This window comes from Lupinus angustifolius, chromosome LG02 (assembly GCF_001865875.1).
Source record: "Lupinus angustifolius cultivar Tanjil chromosome LG02, LupAngTanjil_v1.0, whole genome shotgun sequence".
Classification (NCBI taxonomy): domain Eukaryota; kingdom Viridiplantae; phylum Streptophyta; class Magnoliopsida; order Fabales; family Fabaceae; genus Lupinus; species Lupinus angustifolius.
In genome coordinates, this window is record NC_032010.1 from 767,571 (window position 1) to 783,577 (window position 16,007).

The 16,007-nt window shown below is 32.6% G+C and overlaps 2 protein-coding genes across 3 annotated transcripts; one reads left to right on the top strand and one right to left on the bottom strand.

Annotated features, from left to right (window-relative positions):
* On the top strand, positions 2,769-9,324 carry LOC109330121 (RNA polymerase II C-terminal domain phosphatase-like 3). Its single transcript, XM_019564161.1, has 12 exons — positions 2,769-3,608; positions 3,710-3,827; positions 3,918-3,973; positions 4,267-4,327; positions 4,414-5,883; positions 6,158-6,781; positions 6,852-6,998; positions 7,086-7,354; positions 7,454-7,565; positions 7,649-7,906; positions 8,398-8,444; positions 8,580-9,324. The coding sequence occupies exons 1-12, from the start codon at positions 3,052-3,054 to the stop codon at positions 8,641-8,643; spliced, it is 3,783 nt and encodes a 1,260-aa protein (XP_019419706.1). The 5' UTR covers positions 2,769-3,051; the 3' UTR covers positions 8,644-9,324.
* LOC109330159 (inactive leucine-rich repeat receptor-like protein kinase CORYNE) lies at positions 12,487-15,295 on the bottom strand. Of its 2 annotated transcripts, none has more exons than XM_019564214.1 (2): positions 13,744-15,295; positions 12,487-13,110 (listed from the first exon to the last, which is right to left on the bottom strand). In XM_019564214.1, the coding sequence occupies exons 1-2, from the start codon at positions 14,607-14,609 to the stop codon at positions 12,798-12,800; spliced, it is 1,179 nt and encodes a 392-aa protein (XP_019419759.1). In that variant the 5' UTR covers positions 14,610-15,295; the 3' UTR covers positions 12,487-12,797. The 2 variants fall into 2 exon arrangements, with proteins under 2 accessions (XP_019419759.1, XP_019419769.1); XM_019564224.1 differs by having other exon boundaries at positions 12,487-13,107; positions 13,744-15,294.

Below are 16,007 nucleotides of genomic sequence, written 5' to 3' on the forward strand. Positions count from 1 at the left end.
ATTATATGGTGATCTCTGTCCGAAGAAAGTGACACAAAAATACGTAATCTTTATTATAGATATAAACAAACATTTTTAAAACTATAATATATATAATTTTTTTTATAGTAATAATGATTTATTTAAATTTAGAGTCATAATAAAATAAGATATAAAATACATACATAAATTCTTTATAGGAATAAAATTGTGAAAGACAAAATTAAATTTATTATATAAGAAATAATATTATTTAAAAACATTATACGCATTATATAATAATTATATAGATATTATTAAGGCTTGTTAAATTCTCCTAGATCCCAAAAAAACCAAAAGGTTAATCGATTGATTTCTAAGAGTGACATTTGTTAAGAGAAACATCAACACACCAAAAAAAAATTAGTTCCTTACTCAAAAGATGAGATTTGGTAGTACCAACAAAATATTACAATAGTTTTTATATTGTTGGTGTATTAACTATCCTTATTTAACCTTAATTAAAAATAATATAAATAAGTGTTGAATGATACACTAATCATTCAAAAAACTTTACACAACAATGGACAAATATGAATCTCATACTTTTAAAATACTAGGATTATATTATAATTAAATATTTATGAATAATATATAGGGCATTTAATGTTTTCGAATAAGTTTTGCTTATACAATATAGAATGATATTAACTAATTATTGTAAAGTATCTAATTTAATATTATAAATATCTTTGTAATCATGATTAGGATGTAAACAATGAGTAATCCATTTGTTAATATTATATCGCATGTTCAATGTTTTCAAATAATTTTTGCCTATATTATTAGATAATATTAAATAAATATAAAGTAGGCTATTTTGGTATTATAATTACAAGTATTTTGATAGGCATTACACGTTTGTCAACCTTCCTTTTTTACAATAAATTTAATACTATAAAATAATAACAATTTCCCAATTAAAATATATAAAGAAATACGAGAATACTATAAAATAATAGGATGTAAGTTAAAAATATATAGAATTTATTAGTGAGAATACTATATGAAATTTGTTTAAGATATATATTATTTAAAGAAATATGACAAATAATAGTGACAAAATAGAAATAACTAAAAATTATTTCATTATAAATATTCTGCTGTCTGTTTAATTTTTTTCTATGAAATAAATAAAAGTTAAAGTCAATAACAACAAGGAAAGTTTAGTATAAGTTTTCCTTTTTGTCTGCTTAATTGAGTACAAGTATCCTTTTGTCTGATTAATTTTTTTCTATGAAGTAAATAAGTTTAAAACAAATAAAAAAGGAACATATTTGTGGATAACTATTTACAGGTTTTCCCTTTAGATTGATATAATAATAATAACATTGGTTTTGATTTTAGAGTTTTAATTAGGATTAGGATATTGATGATAAGTACTTAAATACTTCTTCATTAAAATTAAATCCATAATAGTAATAAAAAATTGACACTTTTAATTAAATATTATTTTATAATTAAATATTTGTGAATAATATATAGTGCATTTAATGTTTTCAAATAAGTTTTGCTTATACACTATAGAAAGATATTAACTAATTATTGAAAAGTAGTCTAATTCAATATTATAAATATTTTGTAATCGCGATTACGGTGTAATCAATGAGTAATCAAATATTTAGTTATAATTACATGCGTTTTGAGTTAATAAAAGTTAAGATGAATGAAATTATGTGAATATAATTATATTTTTCTATAAAGTAAATAAAACCTAAAATCATATTTGTGGATAACTATGTGTCAGTTTTTCCTTTACATGAACTAGCACTCCATGTCTGCTTACCAATATTTTAATTTTTTGGTATCAAATTAAGAATATTTTATTTTGGTGAATTAGAATATTTTTTAAAATTGAATATTTTTATATTGTAATTTTTATTAGGAGCACTTTATATTATATTTTTGTCTTTATTTTAATAGTCAAATTAAGGTGAGAGAGTGGTTAATATATTGGTAATGTTATATATGATTATATGATTTTTTCCGTAGAATTATAAAATTGTTAAGGACAAAATTATATCATGGTGGTATTTATACTTATACCATGTTTTCTCTTTATATATAGTATGAAAAGTATAGAATATATAGAATAGAAGTATAGATATATAATATAAATATAGATATAGATATATAGTATAGAAGTAAAAATATAATATTATATTGGTTTTGATTTTAGAGTTTTAATTAGGATATTGATAATAAGTACTTAAATACTTCAAGCCATGATAGTTGTAAAATATTAACTAATTATATAAAAATAATATAAAAGTAGTATATTTAGTTTTGTGATTGATACTATTTTACATATAAGTTTTATAGTATCAAATTTTATCTCATCAAATATGCATCCTGAAATAAAACTAAAATAAAAGTTCAAAATTATTTAAAACTATCAACGTATAATCCACCAATAATTTATAATATTTTTTAAATATCAATAATAATTAACATATCAACAATTGAGATTTATCGATAGCGTAAAAATACATACACTGATAGCACATACATGATACATATATTAAATCGAAAAAAGAAAAGGAGTATATATTTGACAGTCTCAAATCTAATTGGAAGTACATGAATGAGACTATAACAATATGACTTGGTCTACACTGTCATTCTCGTTCGTAGGCACATCTTAGGATCAGTGACGTGTACGGTCTAGATTCATTTAGATTCTCCTTTCTTCACTCTCCATATAAAAACCCTCTCTCTTCATTTTATCATCACTGTTGTTATTTTTTGAAAAACATAATTATTTCATTATCTTATTTTTCTCTCTGTTTTCTGCGGAATTCGATTTCTTCACAAATCATCTTTTCGGATCTTTCGAGAACGATTCTCGATCTCGCGGTCTCGAATCCGATATCAGTAGTTCTCCGATTCGATTTAACATTGTCAACTATCGTCTTAATTTTGACGAGATCTGTAAAAAAATCGATAACTGAAACCCTAATTTAATCTATAAAATCATCTGTTGTAATTTTGGATTTTTTCGGTTTCGTATCAGTGTGGTTTTTTGATTTATATATGGTTATTGGATTCGATTGTGATAGAAAGTGTAAAATTACGGAAAAGGAAGAGATTGGAGCGATGACGAACGAGGTTGAGGATGTAGAAGAGGGTGAGATTTCGGATAGTGCTTCTGTTGAAGAGATTAGTGAAGAGGATTTCAAGAAGCAGCAAGATGTTGTTAAGGTGAATGATAATAAGCCTAAAGAGGATTCAACTGCTAGGGTTTGGGCTGTTAATGATCTTTACACTAAGTATCCAACTATTTGTAGTGGTTATGCTTCGGGTTTGTACAATCTTGCTTGGGCACAAGCAGTGCAGAATAAGCCTCTCAATGATATATTTGTTATGGATGTTGATAACTCGAATAAATTGTGTTCGAGTTCTGTTAAGGAGGATGTGGGTGTGAATGGTCAAGTGGTGATTGATCTTGATAAAGAGGACGGGGAGTTAGAGGAAGGTGAGATTGATGGTGATGCTGACCCTGAAGTAGGGAATGTTCAGAGTGTTTTGAATTCGGAGGGAAAAAGTGTTAGGGAAGTTTTGGAGGGTTTTACTATTGCTAATGTGGAGGAGTAAGTAGCACTTTTTGATTGGCTTTGTTTGTTCTTTATTTTATGAATTGCTGACAGTGGAGTTTATGACATTAAGTTGTTTCTCTTTGTCGGTGTTATAGAGCGTTTGCTGAGAATTGTGGTAAGCTGCAGAGTGTGTTGCAGAGTTTGCATGCTGTTTCTGACAAGGATGATATTATTGTCCGCTTGTTATTTAATGCAATTGAAGTCATCTATTCTGTAAGACACTTGCTTGCTGCAGCTTATGTTCATATAATTGTGGTTTGTGCTGCGAATTGTGTGTCATAGTTGCTTGCTTATTTGTTGTAGGTATTCTGCTCCATGGAGAGTTCCCAGAAAAAACAGAACAATGATAAGATATTAAGGTTTTTAATTACTTTTTCCCCTTCTATCATGTGGTCGTAGAAGGTGAACCTTGGCCCAACATTAAGGTTGCTTGTTTTGTGACATGGAGGTCATAAGTTTAAATCCTAGAAACAACCTCTCTTTGTTTGTGATGGTAAGGCTGCTTATATCTACCATCTCCATATCCCACTAGGTGGGAGGCTAATGCACTAGGTCACCCTTATTTTTTTTTACTGTGGTTGTGAATTCATCATAGTTGCAGTACCATTGATCTCTAACTTGTGTTTCCTTTTGGCTGCAATTTTCATGTCAGAATTCTTTATTTTGTCACGGATCAGCAAGCTCATTTACTCACTCCTGAGCAACTTAAAGAGGTGATGTTTTGTGTTCCCTTCCCACAATCCTCAATTTATGAAATTAATGATGGGATGGAATCTGAAACATGATTTCCTATTCACAGATTCAGGTCATGATTGGTGCTTTAGATTCTATTGGTGCTTTAGACAATGGTGAGCCTATTGGCAAGGAAAAGGAATCACAAAGCAATGAGATAAAAACTCTGGAAACTCAAGATAGAAGAGCTGGTGAATTGATTTCTTCTAGTAAGCCATTGGATAGCATCTCGATTGGGGTATCAGAACCTTTGAAATTTGGACAAAGTAATTTTAAAGGTAGAGGGGTTCTGGTCCCTCTGTTCGACCTTCATAAGGATCATGATATTGACAGTTTACCATCACCCACACGAGAAACACCATCTTTTTTCCCTGTGAGTAATGCCTTTTCTGTTGCAGAGGGAGTTGTTAGACATGGGTTGCCCACACGTGCAATAGCAAGTTTCCCAGTGAGTAAACCATTTTCTGCTGGAGAGGAAATGATTAGGTCTGAGTTGCCTCCTAGTAAGACGGAGGCTGTGAATATGGAAGTGGACAGTGAAGGTTCTAAATTGCATTCCTATGTAACGGATGCTCTGAAAGCTGTTTCCTCATATCAGCAGAAGTTTGGTCGAAGTACCTTTTTCACGAGTGAAGAACTTCCAAGTCCAACCCCTTCAGGAGACTGTGAGGATGTGGCTGTTGATACAAATGAGGAGGTTTCTAGTGCTTCTGTGGCTGGTTCTGCAATTAGCATCAAACCACCCTCACAGTCTTTGAATCAGCTGCCTACTTCTTCTGCTTCCACGGATAGGTCCAGTATGCATGGATTGAGTAGTTCTAGAATTGATGAAGCAGGTTCTAGGTCTTACTCTAGAAAAACTTCAGTGAAGTCTAGAGATCCTAGGCTTCGCTTGATTAATTCTGATGCAAGTGCTTTGGATCTTAACCACCAACCTTCCCTGATGAATAATGTGCCTAACATGGAAAATGGCAGAACTATAATCTCAAGAAAGCAAAAGGCTGCTGAAGAACCTTCTTTGGATGTTGCTGTATCAAAACGACTGAAAACTTCATTGGAAAATCCTGAGCATAAAACAAGAGATCCAAGAACTGCAGCTAGAAAACGTGGTTGGTTGGAAGAGACTTCCGCTGTTGGATCTCAATCGATAGTCAGGAACAATGTGGATGCCGAACCCAAAATGACTATGACTACAGTAAATAGTTCCTGTACTGGTTCTGGTAATTTCAACCTGACAAGTAATGGAAATCAGCAGGCGCCAATGGCAACTAGTAACACCACAACTTCCATACCCGCCGCCTGGAAAGATTTAGCTGTAAGTCCAGCCATACTGGTAAACATACTTATGGAACGGCAGAGATTAGCGGCAGAAGCCAAAAAGAAATCTGATGATTATTCTATAAATGTGCTACATCTAGCAAGTGCAAATTCAGCAATGGGAACAGGTCCAACTATGAGTATTGGTACTTCAATGACCACTGGGCTTCAGCAAAATTCTGTTGGAATGCTTCCAATTTCATCACCAGCAACCACCACGGTATATTGCTTTTGAAAATATTATTTTTGTGAAGTATACAGTGTTGAACTTAAGTTTTGATATATTCCAGTGGACGTGGCATTGTTATTATCTTCCAATTATCGGTTTCTTTCTTTTGATTTTGAGAATTAACATGAAGATTTTGACATGCTGATCATTGGTTAAATATGTTATTCAACTTTGAGGAAAAATTGGTTGCAAAATTTGAATGTCTAATAATTGAGTTTTATGGAAATCTCTTCAATCTTACTTTTAACCTGTGGTTGACACTCAGGTTCGAAGCCCACAAGATGATTCAGGAAAGATTCGGATGAAACCTCGTGATCCACGGCGCTTTCTCCATAGAGGTACTATTCCGAAGAGTGGGATCTTGGCAAGCGAGCAATCAAAAGAAGTTGTTATCCCAACATCAAACACCCCGGATACTGGTGACAATGTCAGTGCCCCAAAGCTTGAGGTTAGGGCTGACACAAAATTGACGGCTTCTCAATCAATTGCACCACCGGATATTGCTGGACCGTTTACCAGGAATCTAAAAAATATTGCTAATACTATATCTGTTACCCAACAATCATCAAACAACGCTCCTGCTACACAGACCTTTTCTTCTGCACCTGCACTTACATCAGATAGAGTGGAACAGAAACCTGTAGTATCTAGCTCGCAGAACCTGCAGGCTAGCATAGGATCAGCTCCTGAAACATGTGCTTCTGTTTCCTCTACACCTCAGAGCTCATGGGGAGATGTTGAGCATCTTTTTGATGGTTATGACGAGAAGCAAAAGGCTGCTATACAGAGAGAAAGGGCTAGGAGGATAGAAGAACAGAATAAAATGTTTGCTGCTAGAAAGTTATGCCTTGTATTGGACCTAGATCACACACTTCTAAATTCTGCTAAGGTAATTTACATTGAGTGAGTTCTCCCACAGATGAGTGTTTGTATAATTGCATATTAATATTTTCCCTCAGTTTGTAGAAGTAGATCCTGTACATGATGAGATACTGAGAAAGAAAGAAGAACAGGATCGTGAGAAGCCTCATAGGCATCTTTTTCGTTTTCCTCACTTGGGAATGTGGACTAAACTAAGACCGGGAATCTGGAACTTCTTGGAGAAGGTAATACCAATTCTATAACATGTTTTAGGCATGGCAGGCTACTGGGTTTTGATTTACATAATTTTATCTTTCCGAAATGCATTTTAGGCTAGTAAGCTCTTTGAGCTACATCTTTACACAATGGGAAACAAGCTATATGCAACAGAAATGGCGAAGGTACTCGATCCACGGGGAACTTTGTTTAATGGTAGAGTTATTTCTAGAGGCGATGATATTGATTCAGTTGATGGTGAGGAGAGAGCCCCCAAAAGCAAGGATCTGGAAGGTGTTTTGGGTATGGAATCAGCTGTTGTAATTATAGATGATTCTGTGAGAGTCTGGCCTCATAACAAACTAAACCTGATAGTGGTGGAAAGGTCAGTGTAACAGGTTTCAAACTTCAGATGCAATTATTTACCGCTTTTTTTATATTTAGTGAATGCTTCATTGCTGTATTAAGCTTTAAGATATTGCAGGTATACTTACTTCCCCTGTAGTAGACGTCAATTTGGACTTCCTGGTCCTTCTCTTCTTGAGATTGATCATGATGAAAGACCTGAAGCTGGAACCCTGGCATCTTCTTTAGGGGTGAGAGATTATAGTCAAAATTTTCTTTTATTTGGGATGGTTTGTTATTTTACAGTTGGTAATTCCTTCTCTTCCTCGAGTAGGTGATTGAGAGAATACACCAAAACTTTTTTGCTTCTCAATCCTTAGAAGAAGTGGATGTCCGAAATATCCTAGCATCAGAGCAGAGAAAAATATTGGCTGGTTGTCGTATAGTATTTAGCAGAGTATTTCCTGTTGGCGAAGCCAACCCTCATCTACATCCATTGTGGCAAACAGCTGAACAATTTGGTGCTGTTTGTACAAATCACATTGATGATCAGGTCACACATGTAGTGGCAAATTCCCTTGGGACTGATAAGGTATAGTTTTTTTCCTGAACTCTGAGCAGTAAAATTGTGTGTACACGTTTTATTTTTCATTTTAAAAATAGATGCCTGCAGTGCTGAAGAAGTCGTAGAGTAGTAGTTGGTTGGATAAAAAGGGTGACCTAGTGCCTCACTGAATGCTTGAATAGAAGCAGTTGAGTGCGTGTAGAAATACACATTTGGAGTGATTTCTACATGATTTAATTTGATTTTTGTTTCTTCGTTGTACTGGTTTAAGTTGATTCATTCAAGTATACTGAAAACTGGATACCAGGGTGATCCATCCGTCCATGATCCATCTGTGCTCCCACCCTAAACACCCTTTGTAATTTGTTTTTTTTTGTGGTAACTGATACTGGTTTAACTTTTGCTATTACTTGTCAATTACAATGTTTAATTTCAGATATCACCTTTAGCATTTGCTCATTTTTCAACCATAATATAGAAGATATCAACTTTCCTTTTGTTGCTTTTGTCATGTGCAGGTGAATTGGGCTCTTTCCATTGGAAGATTTGTTGTTCATCCGAGCTGGTATGTACCTGCTCTTTTTTATCGATACTTGTCTCTCCCCCAGTCTTTTTTATCTGATTCTTTTTCGATGAATTCTTTTATCTGGATTTAACTTGTGCTGGATCTCTCCCCCTCCCCTTCTTATAAAAAAAACAGGGTGGAAGCATCAGCATTGCTTTATAGGAGGGCCAATGAACAAGATTTTGCAATTAAACCATAAAAATGACCAGCAACCTAATTCCCTCTGGAAAACTAAAATATGTGAAAACTAAATCAAGAATCACATTGATTTTGGGGTGTGAAATAATTAGATAAGAATTGGTTAGGGGAGACAAGTTTAACTCTTGATGCCTTCCCGTAGGCGGCGATGGTCTTCTGATCACATTGATTTTGCTGAGGAGTTAATGGAGGATTGTGTGAGTGAGTCTTGGGGTCTTTGCTTCTGGGATTGGTGCTGAAGGGGGCCAAGAAACAAAGATTGACACTGTTTGAGGGAATAAGTGAGTGGGGATGGTGGGTTTTGAGAATAGCTCCTAGTAAATTTTGCCTGAGATGATGTTGAATAGTGAAAATATGGGTCCAAAATTTTTAAGTGCTAACAAAGCGAAAGTTAAAAGGCCTCACAGCATTAAAAGAGGTAAAATGTGAAGGAATTCTGACTGGAACTAATTTAGGAAAACAAATAAGGATTTCCTTTATTAGAACTGAAATTCAAGGAGATTGGGGGGTGCTAGAAAAGTAATATCAGGTTTTTTCTGGAATTGGATTCATGCCCCAGCAAAATAAATTTCTGGTAATCAAATTGGTATAGTTGTAACTGTATAATGCGTTTGAGGGGCTTGAATCAATCACCATTCACCAGTCACCACCCTCACAACACATAAATTTTAGTATGGAAGGGGGAAAAGATAGAACATGATTAAGAAGCGTTCATAACAGTCCTTTGTAATTGTTGTTGTTCTGCTCTGAATTTTTGCAGATATAGCTTAGAAAGTCTTGATAATTTATAAAAACAACAATCTAATTCATGAAATCATTTTTTCCAATAATGTCAATCTCAAAAGAAATTGTTAAAAAGAACACAAGATAACGTATTATATACCTGACAATATCAAAAATAAGATTCCTGTGCAGTACTTATAACACGACCACATGGCATGTCAAATATTGGCAAAATAATACAGCGATTCTGGGTGTTCTAAGAATTTAGATATGGCATTTCAGAAATCATTCTTTCATTTATTGCTTTTGAAGCATCAATCTTATTTCAATTGTTAAAACCTGTCACCTATTGCATGAGTAGAATAAAGGGGAATGTATGAGATTAAATTGGAAGAGATCTCGTAATAAATTTAATAGGTTTAAACGATTAAATTGTTTTGATATACTAGATGATTTCATATATGATTAAAAATTATATAGAATAAATAATTATATATAAATGCAAAATTTTATATAATTAATAATTATATTGAAATAATATATATATATACTGATTTTGTTTATATGTATTTTGTCGGCTAATTATATACTTGTAATATTTTTCATACAAATATATTTAAGGATTTTGTTAAAACCAAAGTACATATTCTTTAACTTCATAGTTTTCATTACATACTTTACTTTAACTCATTAGCCCTTAGGGTCGAAGTTAACAAAATTCCTTGTTTAAATAAGAATTTGTTAAAAGGTTATCTACTACCTTTATTATTGGGAATGGAATGAATGGATGGTATTCTAATAAAAGTAATGTTATATCCCAGTACTAACTCATTATACCTACAATAAAATGATATATACTGCCTTCGAAATGAATCGTTAATAATGTTGTTACATGTTAGTTTCTTTTGCGTAGGAGGATTAGTATGAGGAATACCATTTTTCTTACAATAATAGATATCTCCATTTATGGGCACCTTTAAATTAAAAGAGTATTTTTGTCATTCAAAATTGCTTTATTTTCCCTTTTTAATACATTCTTCTTCCTTTCTTCTTAAACACATTTATACATCATTCCTCTCTTTCTTTCTTCTTCAATACAAATATGAACCATCTCTCTTCATCTCTTCTTCAATGTATATTTAGGTTACTCAAAGACATTCTTTTTTCCAGCCTATTAAACATGTATTGCTAAAGGTAACCCATGTTTATGCATTTTCATTCTCCTTCGCATATATCATAGATTCAAAGTTGTTTTAATAAAAATAACGTTTTCACTCACTAAACCTACTTGATATTATAGATTCAATTTTTTACATGCATTTCGTTTCCTACACCATTGTTATACACATCGAACCATCAAGATCCCTTACATTTGATTAGAAAATTAATTCATTTCCTCTCAGTCAACTCTTAACTAGATTGTTTCAAATTCATGAAGATGACAAAATGATCATAAAGGTTCCATTAATATTTTATTAATATGTTTGACCTAGTTGATTTCACATTTTTTAAAACCAACCATTAGGAATAATTTTAAAATAATTTAATTCTTAAATTGAAGAAATCCTATATAACAACACTTAATATCTTTCATGAATTTGCTTGTCGAATCCTTTGCTCTTTATTTTCTAATCAACTATCATGATAAAAAATTCTTATAACCCATTATTGTTATTTTTATAATCATTTTTAAGTAAATATTGTTCCTTGCGTCAAACATATCCTAATAATCATTATAATATGCATAATTATTGGTATCTTTCAACCTATATAATATTATATGGATATTAAGCAGAAATAAGGATGAACCCTTTAAATCCTAAAAGCATACACCTAAATCATAGTTGGAGCAAATGAAGTTTTATAAATTCCATCGTGTCTAATCTTATTCATAACTTCATAAATATGTCATTTAACTCTTGAATATAAAATATCGTTAAATTCTATTCTTACAAACATTTAAAAATGGGTCCATTGTTTTCTTCTTTTGCTTCGGTTTCATTCTCCACTTCAATCACCAAATTACGTTAGTTCAATTATATCATAATAACCAAAAATTGTTAACTCCAATACTGTTCCTTACGTAAAAAATATCTTAATAATCAATATAATATGCACAATTATTGATAATTCATCAACGTGATATTATATGGATATTAAATGGAAATAATGATTGACCCTTTAAATCCTAAAAATATATCCCTACAGAATAGTTGGAGCCAATAAAGTTTTATAATTTTCACTGTGTCTAATCTTATGCATAACTTTCTAAATATGTTATTTAACATATCCTAATAATCATTATAATATGTATAATTATTGGTATACTTCAACCTATGATTATACATAATAGAAAATATTATAATATGCATAAGTAGTAAGAGTGAGCTGAGGCTAGTAGCATAATATAAAGTCTTAGCTTTTTGGAGCGGAAAAGAACCTCTGGACGTCATTATATTTTTTTTCTTTCCAACATATATCCTCACACTGGACGCAATCCTATCCGAATCGAAAACATCTATCGTTTGCTAACATATATTGTAATAATAAAATGCACATTTGTAGAAAATAAGAGCAAGGCAAGTTCATACTATATAAAAATAATATATTTAAAATTTTGTAAAGTGTTAAACCTATTGTTATCTGGTGACATTTTTACTATCTTTTAATTTTGTAGTGTTAAACATTGATGACATCATCATGTTATTTTATTTTTCTCTTCCTGATTCATGTCAATTAAAAAAAAAGTAAACATTTATTATTCTTTTATTTTGACTTCAATGTCATTGGTATTTTTGAAACAATAGATCATTTTTTGGAGAAGAGTTGCCACAACTTAACATATTTTGGGTTCAGTTGTAAGATTCATATTTTGGGTAGAGAAGCTTACAAATTATGTGGACGTTTCATATTTTCTTTTTCTCAGTGTATAAGCTCCATATTTTTGAAGCATTTGATTTGTTGATTTTTTTATTTGTTCATTTGTTTTCATTTCAGTTAATCTTTCCGTTTATAGTTATTCAAATACTATATTGTTTATCACTTTGCTTATTCATTTTGGATTTATTGTTAACTACCAACATTAGTCATATACAAACATAATATACTACTATGACCTAACAGAAATGACCATGTAAAATCTGCAAAATCAACAAATAAAAGTTGCAACCACACCATCAAAACCAAAGATCATGCAAAACAATCAATTACAAAATGGAGAATCATGGCCAACCAATATCCCCCAATCCCATCAACTTACAAAAGTGCGCTCCAGTGCACGAAACTCCTACCTAATGAGGTTTGGGAGGGTCGATGTATGTAACATTTCCCTCGAAACCAAAGAGGCATCTTCCGATCCAAGATATGAAACCATGACCTCCAAGTCACAAGGCAGACAACCTTATCTTAGAATCTCGAACAACGAAGGTTGATTCAAAAGCTGTGCAATTGTGTTAGCATGTGAACAAGTTCATCACTTGAAGGCCTATCAGCAGGGATGTCAGATAAGCATGCAGCAGCAATCCTAACAGCCATTAGCATCTCATCTTCCTCCCCTTCTTCTCCAAGAATACTCTTATCTAGAGCTTCCCGTGCCTCGCCGGCTCGCTGCAAGTGTTGCAGCCAACTTCCCAAACTTCCTCCACTCGCCGCTTCTCCGAAGAATGGATCTGTTGGATCCTTACCAGTTAACAAAGTGCCAAGTATCATGCCAAAACTGAAAATGTCACTTTTGTCTGTGTACCTGCTGAAATTGCAAATCACACTAATGAATCTTAATACATTGAAGTTTACATAGAAGTGTAGAATGAACACATAAATCTTATCAAAACATTTCTTGTTATAGTTATTGATGTATTTATCATGCACCACTGAAACAACATGAAATATAACAAGTTACATTAGGAACCTCTTTTAGAACAAAGCATTCATTAAATAATAGCAATTGCAAGTGGAACCATGATAATCTAGAATATTGGTTATATGTTTTTACAACAAAGAATCTTTGATTAGTTTTTTTGGTTTCCCACAGGTATACTTGCATTGGAGGCAATCCTGTCTGAGCTGGGAATATCCACAGGTATGTGGGGCTAACTCTTCCAGCGGGTATTTTTTCCATCCACAAGACTCGAACCCGAGACCTTGCTTAAGGGAAATCAGAAATGTACCACTTGAACCAACACTCGTTGGTAGAATCTTTGATTAGTTACTCCAAAGGGGTAAATACCAAACAAATGTAGAGCTTTACAACAAGGAAACCAATCAAAACAAATGCTCAATATCAACAACATGTTTATGTACCCTTTAAGTGCAATAAAGAAACAGACCAAATTCAAAACACCAATAAATGTGTTTGACTCAAATCAATGATTTTTCTAACCTGCAATTATGTAAAGACTGAGAAGGGTTGTTGCCATGTGTTCCTCTATCCAAGTTTGGTAGAAGTTTGCTCAATCCATAATCTGCCAATCTGGGTTCAAACTCGGCATCTAACATCACATTTGTCGGCTTCAAGTTGCAATGCAGAATCTGAGGCACACAAGTGAAATGAAGATACTGAAGACCCTTCACAATACCAACAGCAATCCTTAGTCTAACTTCCCAACCAAGCTGCAACTCATTTTCCCTCACTCTATTCATCAAATCTGCAAGACTCCCCGTGGATACGTAATCATAAACCAGCGAGAACCTATCGGCTTCGCGAACATAAGCCCTCAAGCTCATCAAGTTCCTATGCCTTAGACTGGCAAGAAGCTCTAGCTCCTTCTGTATCTGCCTCTTCACCGATTTCCTCCTCATCTCGGGCGAATTGCTCTCAAAGGGTGTTAGTCTTTTGACTGCAATTGTAAGGCCATTGTCAAGCACGGTTTTGTAGTATTTCCCGTTCGGACTCGAACCAAGCAAATGGTTTTCTTTTGCCAAAGCTGATTCAAGTGTCTTGGGTGCAATTTTTGGGGAAAATATGACAGGACCCTTGAGGATTGGTGTCCGGTTAAGATATCGAACAACACAACGAACCACAAATGCGAAGAAAACAGAACCAACTAGACCGGTTAATCCTCCTAAAACTATGCTAATAATGATTCTCCTAAGGTCATCCTTGTATTCTGAAGGTGAATATGGGGCTGAAGAAACATGCTTACTCAACCTTCCTTGGCATTGCACTGTGCTATGGTGCAAGCTGAACAATAACAAAAGAAACAATTCCCTTAAAAGAGAACAAAGGGTGTGTCTTCTCTTAAACATTGAAGCACTATAACAAAACCACAAACACAAATTAACCTCAGAAACTACAGAATGAGCATGAATTTATCATATACTCAAAAACCATCAACAAATTGCATCACCATATCAGCACAATACTTGAAAACAAACTCATATAAGACCCCAAAATCAATTTTTTATGCTAATATGGGTTAAAAAAAAAGCACAACCATAAGCATAAGGCATAAGCATCTTCTAAACCTTTTCAACTCAAAAACTTCACAAGAAAGCCTCCTTTAAAAGTAAGCCATTGTGTTATAATGGAATCTTTATCATTTTGTACCGAATCCAATATATTCTTTTCACTCTCATACATAAATTTTCCACCTTTACACGAAAAAGAACAAAAATTTGAACCTGCAAAAAGAAAACAGACAAAAACCCACTATTCCTGGACTATAAGGGAGTTTCAAAATGAAGCAAAAGCAACAAAACCCATAAACAAGTTTCCTCTTTTTGGAAGCAGAACAAAAAGTCAAAAAAAGTTGAACAGAAACTTAAGGGAGAATGAACATAAGTATTGTGAAGTAACAAGAAGAAGAAACTGAAGCTCTTCTCAGAAACTGTAATGTCATAGGATTTGGGTGCTTATGAAACTGATATACAGTAACAAACACATACATAGCATGTAGTGTAGGTAATGATATTTGTCACTTCAAATTTGTTATCCACTTTTCTTCTCATTAATCCTTATTTTCTCTCATTTTCACTTTTCATTACAAAAGTGTTTTTGGTATATATCTGAACTAACATTTTCGGATTGTTGGGTGTTCCTCTTAACGATTGTTGCTGTCAGAAATCATAATGAGACTTTAAATTATTAGACCAACATAGAATCTTCATTAAAAAAAATGTTTGAAATATCATGCAATGATGTATATTAATGATTTATAGTGTATGAAATAGTCCTTAAAAGTGTTACTGTAATCATATTTTTTAAATATCAAATATTTTCCACTTTTAGAATTATTTGATGAGACTTCTTCTATCTTCTGAAAAACATCTTTTTCAGGAGTGGTAATATTTTATGGACAAGTTTATTTGCACATAACAAAAGTGATATTAAATGAAAAAAATAATACTAGCACTTCTATTTAAAGGTAGGAAAGTTTAGAAACAAATCAAGTCAAACTAAAATTCAGTTCGATAAAAATTCATTCAACTTAAAACTCAATTTGAGTTCAAAATAAATTATGTTTTTAACTCGAATTTCATTCCATTAAAATTTGTGAATTGTGTGATTTTACTTGTTAGCTCAAAAATGGCTTGGTGTGCCAAAAATTTATGAATTATTTAGTTTAATTCATTAACTTGATAGGTTGAGTTTATCAACATCAATAAAATTAAATATAACTACATATATTTATATATATATATATA